General features: G+C 40.2%; 1 protein-coding gene across 1 annotated transcript; it reads right to left on the bottom strand.

Annotated features, from left to right (window-relative positions):
- Positions 1–2,822: 2,822 nt before the first annotated feature.
- On the bottom strand, positions 2,823–11,069 carry SULT1C4 (sulfotransferase family 1C member 4; the record flags this gene model as incomplete). Its single annotated transcript, XM_080349889.1, has 7 exons — positions 2,823–3,020; positions 3,181–3,361; positions 5,952–6,046; positions 7,309–7,435; positions 7,750–7,847; positions 9,068–9,205; positions 10,898–11,069. The coding sequence occupies 7 exons, from the start codon at positions 11,067–11,069 to the stop codon at positions 2,884–2,886; spliced, it is 948 nt and encodes a 315-aa protein (XP_080206015.1). The 3' UTR covers positions 2,823–2,883.
- Positions 11,070–12,309: the final 1,240 nt, after the last annotated feature.

The raw sequence follows: 12,309 nt of genomic DNA, 5'->3' as shown, positions 1-12,309 counted from the left end.
TGCACAAGTTCTTTTTAAACTGACATGGAAGAAGTTGCACCTGTATAAGCAGGTTAGTAAAATCATGCATCTAGGTAACTGTATGAAAAATAAAGCATAGGTCTATACTCAGGACATATGCCCAATAGAGCTTTGTACAGGGCTCTATCACCATAGTAAACAGAGTCACTTGTTTGCACCAGAAAATTGACAGTCATTTAAATTTATTCAAAATAATTTAGCTTAACATGTACAATCTCCTTCTGCAGGTGCTCATTGATTTACAGTATCTTGTGTAAAAATAAATTAAACCTCTCACCAACTTGTGTTGGTATTAATAAACAATCTTTGTATACAAACACATCATCTAAAGTTCTTCTGTGCATAACAACCAACAAACCTAAAGATACGTAAGTTAAAGGTGCTCTAGATGGAGGCACCCTTCAGTCATCTACCCAGAAGTATGTGCACATCTATGCTGATATACCGTCATAGATAGCAAAGCACGGTGGTCTCCAGGCCCACTGGGGGACGTATACAGCCCATTAACCCCTTTTCCAAACTTTCCTGGTAACTACACATCCAATCATTTTCACAGGTAACAATTCACTGTTCCCTGTAGCTTTACACTGGTATAATTAGTAATATTTTGCAAATTATGATTGAATCCACAGGCTGATCTCTCTCAACAGTGGTGGCTTGAGAGGGCTTAAAAAGTAGAAACATCCCACTTTTCTATCCCCCTGCCAGCTATATTTTGTCATGAAGATTAACTTTTCTGTCTTTGAATAAATACAAGGATAATATCAATAGGATAAGAAAAGCCAGTTTTTATGTAACCATATATGCAGTGTTTGTTTCCCTCTGACCTGTGTTACTTTTTACCTGTTTTTCAGAGCAGCTTCATTGCAGCTAGGTGAAGAGTTACCTTAGGAAGTAAGAGCAGAGGTGACTTTTCCAACGTGGCATGAGCCCCTTAGGATATGCTGGCTCTCTCCTTGCAGTGGCTGTGAAGGTCTCTTTCAGACCAGACTTCAGCTACCATCAGTATTTTGCACTTCTGATGGATTCAGAGATTTCAAAGGAGGAGCAAATATGTAATCTGTGCAACCTTTTGTGCAGCACTGCTGATAAAATGTCACCAAACTACTCCCTTAAGCAGGTTTTTCATTTACTGATTGGTCTTAGGACACTGAATGAGGATTAGATTGACAAACAAAGCTGACTCATGATTTCATGGAGCAACCCAAGAGAATGGAAATATGCCAGAGAGCAGGCAATGCCTTTTCCTCATACTGGCAATAGTAAGATAGCAAATAAAGTTAATCATAAACAAAAAAACAAACAAGTGCCAGAAAGCTCCTTGGGCTAATATTTAGCCTTGCTGGCATCTCTGCTGGATGATTTTTTTCTTTCTCAGGTAGTCAATTCACTGATACATCCTTTATTGTGAGCAGGAATCTCTGTTAACTTAAATCAACGCATCTTGTTTCAGTGTTTCCTGCATTTTGGGGGGAAACTTAGTGTGCCAGGAACTGACAGTGTAACTTCTACATTTAGCAGGAAGTTTTTTGTTTGTTTTCAAACTTGATGCAAGATATTGCTACCCTTTAGAGAACTGCATTCCTTTTAGATATTTGGATTAAATTGATAATCTGAAATGGACTGTGCATCTTGACAGCTGCTCTTATTACTAAATCCTTGGAACTCTCCACAGGCCCAAGAGAAGTAACCTCAGCAAACGTTTTCTTTGTTATAATAGACTGAACTAGACTGAATGAGATTGAGGCGAGTATTTTCCTCCAGCTGCTGTCATCTGTGTTGTTTTCCCTCTGACATTCAGAGTGCAAACTCAGTTAAGCACAAACTCTTTGAGGCCTTTTTTGTGTGCCAAACTCAGTGGTGGCACATTAAATCCAAAAGTGGATTGGTAGCAGTTGTCTGTAATTAAATGGCTTATGAATCATTTTAGTTAATTTCCCACAAGCTCAAAGCATGGCTATAGTGCTGGTATTGATGCTAAAGCAGAACTTGTCTTTATTTGATAATATTGACCAGGCCCTATTGCAACTAAAAGCCCTCAAATGGGATGTTTGTCTGTTTGGCTACACAAGAGAAGAGTGAAGAAAAGGAGGAGGTAATAACGTGATGCGTCTGATGAACACTTTTACAACGGTGGAGAAGAGGGAGGTGGTATACGCAGCACTGACTCTTGACCTGGTTCATACCAGCTTTCAGAATTCTCCAGATGTTAACAGAAGATCGTGTGATCTGTTTCAAAAGGCAACAGTGAGAAAACTTTATTGTCCTGATGCAGTAGGGACTACTGCCTCCACAGCTAGATTGTAGATAAATGCCTTTATGTAGCTGTTTGGCAAGTTTTATCAAAGGAAGTAATTGGTGTTTGGTATTTTTGCTTTCACTTCAATGGCATTTATGACGTACAGATTAAAACAAGAGAAAAAAATAAAGTGCTTCTTTTGTTGCTCTATTTATACTTGATCACTTTTAAATTTGTTTATTGTTATATATTGATTAATGTATATACGACATATGAATAACATACTATGCATACACCCGCTGCATTATCTTGAGAGCTTTTCCCAACTGGTTTCTAATTTCTGTTAGAGGTTTATTTGAACACACCAGCAATATCAACTGCACTTTTACAAAGACAAAAACCCAAAGCATGTCTGAAATATTTCTGTTAATGCTGAAAGTTACTGTGGGAGGGATGAACGAGAAGTATCCAGTTCAGGGAGACCAACATAAACTTCTGCATAATTTGTGTACTCTCATGGTAACAAAAAATCAGTGATGTTTGAAAGAGAGATATTGAAATCTTAGAAACACAGGCATTGTGTGAAGGAAAAGCAAAATATATAAAATGGAAAATTCTGAAAATCATAGAGAATAATTCCCATTGCTAATCAATTCTGTGCGAAAAACAAGAGAGGTATCAGCCATTTTCTTCTTATAATCTTCATCAAATTTCTCATTTTGTGCCACAGTGAAATAATTCTTCCAGTCACTGACAACCCCTAAGAAACAGCAAAGCAAAAAAAGAAAAAAAGAGATTAATTTACTACTATTTCCTGAAGCCCATTAGCCATGATTCACTGGATACTTGTACTTTAAGGCTCACTTTAAAACAATAATAGCCAGGAACACAGAGTTTATGTCAGTAACAAACCTCAGTACCTTTTCTCATGAATGGGGAAAGAGAGTGATCCATTAGTCCTGCAAAGTCCTTAGTGTAGTTTGCCATGGGATTTTCTTTCATTATCTCAAATGAGGTATTATGGAGTATCTTGTTTAGAACATCCTCAGTCAAGTCTTTCTCCAGGAACTTCAGAATCTTCTGAATTTCTTGCTTTGGATTCTGTAAAGAGAATAACATGGGATAAGATACAGAGCCAGGAAAAGCACAGAAATCAAACATGGTGTTAATGTTGCAATTGTTGTCAGGGTGAGATGACCAAGTTGTCTGAAGATTTACTGATATCACAGTATCACAGTATGTTTGGGATTGGAAGGGACCTCAAAAGATCATCTAGTCCAATCCCCCTGCTGGAGCAGGAACGCCTAGGTGAGGTCGCACAGGAACATGTCCAAGTGGGTCTTGAATGTCTCCAGAGAAGGAGACTCCACAACCTCCCTGGGCAGCCTGTTCCAGTGCTCTGTCACTCTTACTGAGAAGAAGTTTCTTCTCAAATTTAAGTGGAACCTCTTGTGTTCCAGCTTGATCCCATTACCCCTTGTCCTATCATTGTTTGCCAACAAGAAGAGCCTGGCTCCATCCTCATGGCACTCACCCTTTATATATTTATAAACATTAATAAGGTCACCCCTCAGTCTCCTCTTCTCCAAACTAAAGAGACCCAGCTCCCTCAGCCTTTCCTCATAAGGGAGGTGCTCCACTCCCTTAATCATCTTTGTTGCCCTACGCTGGACCCTCTCCAGCAGTTCCCTGTCCTTCTTGAACTGAGGGGCCCAGAACTGGACACAATATTCCAGATGGGGTCTCACCAGGGCAGAGTAGAGGGGAAGGAGAACCTCTCTCGACCTACTAACCATCCCCCTTCTAATACACCCCAGGATGCCATTGGCCTTCCTGGCCACAAGGGCACAGTGCTGGCTCATGGTCATCCTGTTGTCCACCAGGACCCCCAGGTCCCTTTCCCCTACACTGCTCTCTAATATGTAATTTCCCAACCTATACTGGAACCTGGGGTTGTTCCTGCCCAGATGCAGGACTCTACACTTTTCCTTGTTAAATTTCATTAGGTTATTCCCCACCCAACTCTCCAGCCTGTCCAGGTCTCGCTGAATGGCAGCACAGCCTTCTGGCATGTCAGCCACTCCTCCCAGCTTAGTGTCATCAGCAAACTTGCTGATAGTACACTCTATTCCCTCGTCTAAATCGTTAATGAATATACTGAATAATACTGGCCCCAGTACAGACCCCTGAGGCACTCCACTAGATACTGGCCTCCAACTAGACTCCGTACCATTGACTACCACTCTCTGGCTTCTCTCCTTAAGCCAGTTTGTAACCCACCTCACTACTCTATTGTCTAGACCACACCTCCACAACTTAGCAACTAGGATGCTGTGGGAGACTGTGTCAAAGGCTTTACTGAAGTCAAGGTAGACCACATCCACAGCTCTGCCATCATCCATCCACCTTGTTACATTCTCATAAAAGGCTATGAGGTTGGTCAAGCATGACCTACCCTTGGTAAAGCCATGCTGACTGCCCCTAATAACCCTCTTATCCTTGATATGCCTTGAGATGGCACCAAGGATAAGCTGTTCCATTACTTTCCCAGGGACAGAGGTGAGGCTGACCGGTCTATAATTACCCGGGTCCTCCTTCTTGCCCTTTTTGAAGACTGGAGTGACATTTGCTTTCCTCCAATCCTCGGGCACCTCTCCCGTTTCCCAAGACTTGGCAAAGATGATGGAGAGCGGTCCAGCAGTGACCTCAGCCAGCTCCCTCAGCACCCGCGGATGCATCCCATCTGGACCCATGGATTTATGGATGTCGAGTCTATCTAGTTGCTCCTTAACCCAGTCCTCATCAACTAAAGCAAACTCCTCCATTGACCTGGCTTCATCTGGGGTCTCAGGGGTACAGGGCTCCCCAGGACAGCCTCCGGCAGAGTAGACAGAGACAAAGAAGGCACTCAGTAATTCTGCCTTCTCTGTATCTTCCGCCACCAGGGCACCCACCCCATTCCTCAGTGGGCCTACATTGCCTCTGGTATTAGTTTTATCTGCTATGTATTTGAAAAAGTTCTTTTTGCTGTCCTTGACACCTCTCGCCAGCTGTAATTCTAAGGAGGCCTTGGCTATCCTAGCTGCCTTCCTATGTCCTCTAACTGCAGCCTTATATTCTTCCCAAGTGGCCAGCCCCTGCTTCCATGACCGGTAAACTCTCCTCTTCTGCTTGAGCATACCCAACAGATTCCTATTCAACCACGCAGGCCTCCTGGCTCCCTTCCTTGACTTCCTACGTGTGGAGATGCTCTGATCCTGAGCGTGGAAGAAGCAATCTCTGAATGCAATCCAGCTCTCTTGGGCCCCTTTTCCTTCAAGCTGTCTTGCCCATGGGATTCCCCCCAGCAATTGCTTGAAAAGGCCAAATTTAGCCCTGCTAAAGTCCAGGGTTGCAATTCTACTTGCTATTCTGTTCCTGCCACACAAGATGCTGAACTCACTGCAACCCAGGCAGCCCTCAACCTTTACTGCTTCGACCAGACCCTCCTTGTTAGTGAGGATGAGATCCAGCAGTGCACCCCTCCTAGTCGGCTCCTCCACCATCTGCATGAAGAAATTATCATCAGTGCACTGGAGGAACCTCCTGGACTGTGGCTGGCTGACATTACAATAGAAAACTGTTGATTGTAGGTGACATCTACTAGACCTCCAGATTTCTGAGCTCTATAAACATACATCCAGCCTTTTACCTCTTTCATATCTTCATAGAAGAGGTAGAGGATCTGGTGCTTATCTTTTGCCTTCCACCATCCCTTTACATGGTCATACCAGGAACCCCAGAGCACTGAAAAAGGAGTGACATCGTCAGTGGCTAAAAATGCCCAAACTGTCTTTAGTTATGTGTGGCACTCATGTTTTCCTCATAACCAGTGTCTATGCATTTCCCAGCTGGTTTTGAATCACTGTGGCCATGACTACTGTGCTCTGTGCTCATCACAGCATTTGTGCTATTAATCCCTCAGATGTATGGATTCTCAGAGTGGGATTCATGTGTAACTTTAGAGGGCAACAAATACAGATGTTTACTGCTGAATGAAAAATCCAGGCTGTCTTTACAGTCAATGGAGAGAAACAGATGTTTCCAGAGTGATTCATCTGATCAGCTGGACAAGACTGGTCTTAATTTGTGCTGCTTTGCACGGGGAGTTGGACCAGATAGACACCAAATATCACCTCCAACTTGCATTATTCTGTGGTTCTAACTGGTTTAAATATTTGATATACTATCAGAAGTGCCTATTTCTCTCCAGCAAGTATCAAGATGACCAGCTTGGACAGACGTAGCTGTGTTCTAGACATCTGTACTGTGACAGATGGCTCCCAAGCTGAGCTAGTCAAACTCAAGATACAAGGTCTCTCATACTGGTCCAGATAGTGGTGTTTCTAGGCCTACGTGGTGGCAAAATGCTAAGGACCTGTGGAAGCTTTAATGACCAAAATTGCAGAGTGCCATCCACCTGAGCAGGTTTTCTTTCTTGTGTATCAGCACTTTTTTTGGAAAGGGAAGAATCAGCTTCTGGGGTTGCTTGCCTTTAGCTAGAAAACTGGCTTTGTTCAAATGCCTGGTTTAGGTAAAAATATTAAATTAGGTAAAAAGGCTCCCTTAACTCAAATTCACACCAAACGTTTTTACACAAAATTAATCCTTGGTTTCTTATATAACAGGCTAGAGTAAACCCAATTAAAACACTGTTTCTTCCCAGCTGGCTTCTAAGCAGGTTTCTGTTAACCTCAGGCAGAAGAGATCAAGCCTGAAAATTGTTACATATGTTACTGAATGATAATAGCATAAAGAGTAGGTTGTGGTTTTTTTGTTTTTTTGTTTTTTTGTTTTTCCTTTCAAAATGCAAATGTAAAGAAAAAAATAATGCTTTAGGTACCAATAAAAACCTATGAATGAAGATAAATTAGTACTGGAACACCTTGAGTAGATATCCTTCCAGAGAGTGTCAGCACTGGATTTCAAAGCATAGCTGAAATAAATAAATCAGTCACACATTTCTTAAAAGAACAAAATCTCTTTTACAACTGATTGCAGTTCATCACCTTTTCCTGTCATGAATTTCTCCATGAACTCCTCCCAGGTTCCTGGCTCAGGCATTGCTTTATTCATTCTGTGGAAATGGTAGTATGACACCAGGCTGTCTTTCGGATTTCTTGCCACATAGATTATCTTTATTTATACGAAAAAAGAGAGAGAGAGGGAGAGAGAGAAATTAACTTACACATGCTTGATATTGAGCATCTGGAGTTTTCTCTTGGAGCCTGACAGAGGCTAAAGAGAATTTGCTTTGAAGCTGCCATTTTCTGAAATCCAACGCAGGTAACTTAGTCGTGACTTTTTTAGCTTCACACAGGCACATTAAAGGGAAAATATCTGGGGAGACCTTTAGGTTTCACAAAGATTCTGGAAACCACATTCAGCCCTGGTTCATATCACTTTCCTTATAGGTGAAGTAGAATTGAGTCCTACCTCTTTAGCCTTACCTTACAGTTTTGTTCCCAGAAGGAGGGAGGCACCAGCTGCACAGGGAGGTGAGTTTTCATTGTTCGTGGAGAAGGCATAGCTTCAGCTAACTCCAAGCCTGTGGGATGTTTCATTGTGAGATGTGACTTGTTCTCTGAATTGCACTAACGCTTCTTTGCTATTCTCAGATGTATGATTTTGACTGTGACTTTTCAGCAGTTCACCTTGCAATGATCATTCATCTCCAAAGCAATTATGTAGCAGTGTAACATATACAACATTGCATACGCCCCGTCAGGGTTTATTGAGAAATTTTTACCTATGTATTCAAGCAGGAAAGGGGCAACACTGTTTCATACCTACTTGCTTTCTTGGCTCCCTGTCTAACCCCTGCATTCCAAGGAGTAATGATGAATACTAATTTATATTTACCCAACCAAAGTTTTTCTTTCACAATATTTAGTGATCTCCTTTCACTTTGTAGGTAAGAAAAGCATGTTTCTTTCTAGGATACTAGAACAGACTGGCTGACTAGACTTTCTGGATAGCATGCAAAGAGAGACTGAGAGAATGATGGACAATAGATTTGGTGTAGCTATGGATAAATGGGAATACCTGCTGATATGTGATGTTTAAACATCTATCATGACCTCTATAATTTATTTTCCTGTCATCATTTATCATTCTTATCCTTTATCACTTTTTTTTGTCTCTGTGTCAACACAGTCTAGTTTAGAAGATAAAAAGTAGCACTTCTGCTGCATTGTTAGTCAAGCTTTTTAGCTTCAAATGTGAAGAGATTCTGGCTTAGAAAATATGTGGAATGGGAGCCCTTGCTGGGGGAAGAGTCTTGTAGGAAAGTGTCTTTGCAAAACAGTCAGGCCTGCTGGTTGTCTGAATGCTCCACAGCTTGTTTAGATGACTAGACCCTAGAATTTTACAACAGTTACTCAGTAGCAAACCCACCAAAAACGTTATCCACCTTTTGGGAATGTATCCATGGCATAGGTTTCTCTTCCATACAGCCCACACATTGCCATTTTATGCATATCTGCTGCTGGTTTAGGTACTGTGGAGTATCACACACAGATTTCAGATGCCACCCCAGGACAGCATGGTCTTCAGTAGTGCCTGTGTCACATCTGCCAGCCTTGCATTGGCTGGAGTAGCACTAGATGTTTATATTAAAGCAATAGAACTGATCCCTAATACCCAGCATGGTGCACAGCTCAGTGACAAAGCAAGCGGGACCTTTCCCAGGAAATCTGTGGCAGCAGCACTGGGTGCTTGTTTTATTTCATTTTGTCTGAAATATAAACCTATTTGTCTAATATTTACCTGAGTAATGCAAAGATGAAGGCTCTGGGATGTACCACTCAAGGAAAGGATGGCGTCTGTAAGTAGTGGCACGTCTACACTTCTCAACATCTCCATTTTGTTGAATCATATCCACTATTTCCTGTGTCCATGTGGTACCTGAAAATACCAGTGTTTAGACATTTCCTTCAGGGACAGTCAAGAGTCTTTTCTGCTAGGAAGCTGAAAGCCAGAAGGATAGACACCCTATTAAAGGAGAAAGGAGCATCACAGAAGATGATGAACAAAGAGGAAAGAGAGGGTAGTGGAGGAAAAATGCATAATTAGGAATACCAAGGTAGTTCCCAAAACACAGTTTCAGGGATTCCATTTTAGACGGGCTTCTTGTTGTCAACAGAAAGCCTCCACCCTAATGTCAGTAATGAAAAATGCTCTGGGATAAACTCACTATTATTTAGAGATTGTATTATTTGCAGAGGAGAATGAAATTCCCTCCTCTCAGTTTTCATACCTCATAAAAACTCAGGTATTTCAACATTATTTTCATTCTGAATTTGAATGAAAAAATGCAATACCTGAACTTTGAGTGAGTAAAAATTTCATACGGTTTGAAAATGTAAAAAAATTGCAGTATTTTCAATATTCCCATTTGAAATGCTCCAATGAAGGTCAGTACAACCTTTCATCTGCCTTAGGTATAGTAACATCTTGTAAGAGTTATTCTGTCTTTCATGAACATCTTTGCCCTAATAGCCATGGTCACTGGGTTAACCACATCTCCTCTGAGGTACTTTGGCAGGTCAACTGGAGAACAGGCTAAGGGATAACTTAGAAAGCAATGTGGTTAGGAAACTCAGCCCCTCTTAAGATGTTTGAATTGTACATCTCTGGCAGATACAACATAATGTTGAATGGATTCCTAACTATAGTCCTTTTTAATTCAATGCCTGAGAAGCTTTAATCCAGGTTGGATAAAACAATGTGTTTTTCCTTTCAGTATACAGGAAATAAAATAAAAGTTTTCAGGTTTTTTTTTTTTTTTTGTTTGGTAATGTGATTTTTCCTACTGAAAAAAACCCCAAAAAAACAACAAAAAAACCCCACAACCAAAAAACCAAATCAAACTTAAAAATTCTTGCTAATTCAAGTAGTTATTCTTTTAATACTCATCAAATGTTCCCGAATCTGTTCCTGAATCCCCTTGACTTTACATGTTTTTATTCATCCAGGATTAATATTGATGCTTATTATTCATTGTTTTCCTGTGCAATAAGTATAAAGGGTCTGATCAAGAGGAGCAATAGTAATGAGCTAAATGGCTAATCAGTGGATAAAATAACAGATAGCTAATATTAATGGTGGGTATTTTATTTTATTGGCTAAAATTATTACATTAATTTGGTTATTTCGTTAAAACAATTAACATGTTTCCAGAAATCAGTACTGGTTTACACACCAAGTCATTCCCTAAATACACAATAAAATCCATAGTTGTTCAACTGGTTTCTATTATTTCTTAGTAATGATTACTTTTACGTGGCTTTGCTAAATCAATATCTATTGGTGGAAGACTTGTTGCTACTAATATATGTGTATATAATCTAAATCAATGGAAACCTTTAAGTATAAGTAATTGGACTGTGACTGTTTGAACTTCAGTAATAATAGATGGTTGTCACTTCTGACAAAGAAATCAAAAGTCACTCATGACAGCTGACAGAGCTTCATGTCTTTAAAATATGTCTGGTTTGGGATCAAACAAATATTAGCCACAATAGAAAAACTTAATTTTCAGTTCCAATAATAAGCACTATCACAATATTTTCTATTCTGTTTCCTTCCCATACCAACCTGCTTTTGCATAGGTTGAGATGAGCAGATCGTCAGGTCTGGCTTTGAACTTCCACACTTGCTCCCATATGCTGTATGTTGCTGTTGTCACGGGAATACCTTTTATTTCACGTAACTCAGCTCGGTCCAGTGTCTGTTCCAGACTCAAATCTGCCATTTTATCCAGGACCATTGAACACTGCATGAAGAAAGGAAGGCTTGGAATTAACATGGTTGCTCTGAAAAAAAATATCTAAATTTACTGATCCGTTCTTGAGGTATCTTTTATAGACTGAGTTCCATGTCTTCTGGTTTCTTTGGCTATGATTTGGCCTATCTGGATCCACATATGGGATCCTTAAAGTCGGATCTGATTTTCAGAAATGCTTGGTATATTGCTACTGGTGGGTCTCACTATCTCTAAAAATCATTTACTCTCCATTTACTCAGGTACAGAAAGAGAAAAAAAAAATAAAATTCCATCTTTAAACATTTTACCAGACATATTTATGTAAAATTTTGATTGTAAGTATGTGCCTTTTGAAAGGCAGGAAAAAGTAATTGATTAGAGGTACGATTCAAAAGAAGGCAGAGCATAACAGCTCCCATTGAATTCAGCAAGCAGGACCCAAACCTTCTTAAGGAAAACAAACAGAAGCACCTTCTAACGCCCTTTGGACCTCATACTCACAAAAATATTTGAAAGCTTTTCTGTGTTTTGTTCCTGGAGCTTTTCACTCTTAGAGCTCTCTGCTGTATAATGATTTTTTTTTGCAGAAAAATAAACTGAACTAGATAAATCATTACCTAAAGGTTGTTAGACTTCAATTATTTAAATAAACCTAGTTAATTCTACTGCTGATTGTCCCATTTTATGATAACTAGTTATTGATGTCTGGATTTCTTTCAAGGAGGACTGCTCTTAGCCATAACCTTCAGAGCTCCAGAATATGATCAGAGGAAAGTTCTGCTTAAAAGGAGGCTACGGAAATTGCCTCAATTAAAAATACCAGCCAGAAAAGATAAAAAGACATTTCAATCCCAACAGCAAACATCACCAAAGTATTTCCTTTCATTTCCTTGTTGACTCACACACAATTTCCCAGAGGTACAGTTGATTAGAGCAAGAGGTTGGATTAGTGGCTGGGAAGAGACTCAAGAAATAAAAAAAAAAAAAAAAAAAAGAAGGAAAAAGAAACTTGCCAGAGAATTTTTCCCGATTGAATATCTTCAGTCCTTGGCTGTATTGATGACTGTGCATCCACTTAGATTTTCAGGCAGAAGCAGAATGAAAGTTTGGATGGAGTTTCTATTCCTCTTGAGCATGAGAAGAGCAAAGGAGGAGGTGCAGCAGCAGCCAATAGTTGAACAGTGTTTCTGGCTTGGTTTATGAACTCCTGTTTAATTTCATGAAGGAAAAAGACTTTGGATCC

The sequence above is a fragment of the Nesoenas mayeri genome (genome assembly GCF_963082525.1).
Source record: "Nesoenas mayeri genome assembly, chromosome: 1".
Taxonomy (NCBI): domain Eukaryota; kingdom Metazoa; phylum Chordata; class Aves; order Columbiformes; family Columbidae; genus Nesoenas; species Nesoenas mayeri.
Note: the sequence above shows the minus strand (reverse complement) of the source record. Positions and strands in the feature narration are given on the sequence as shown.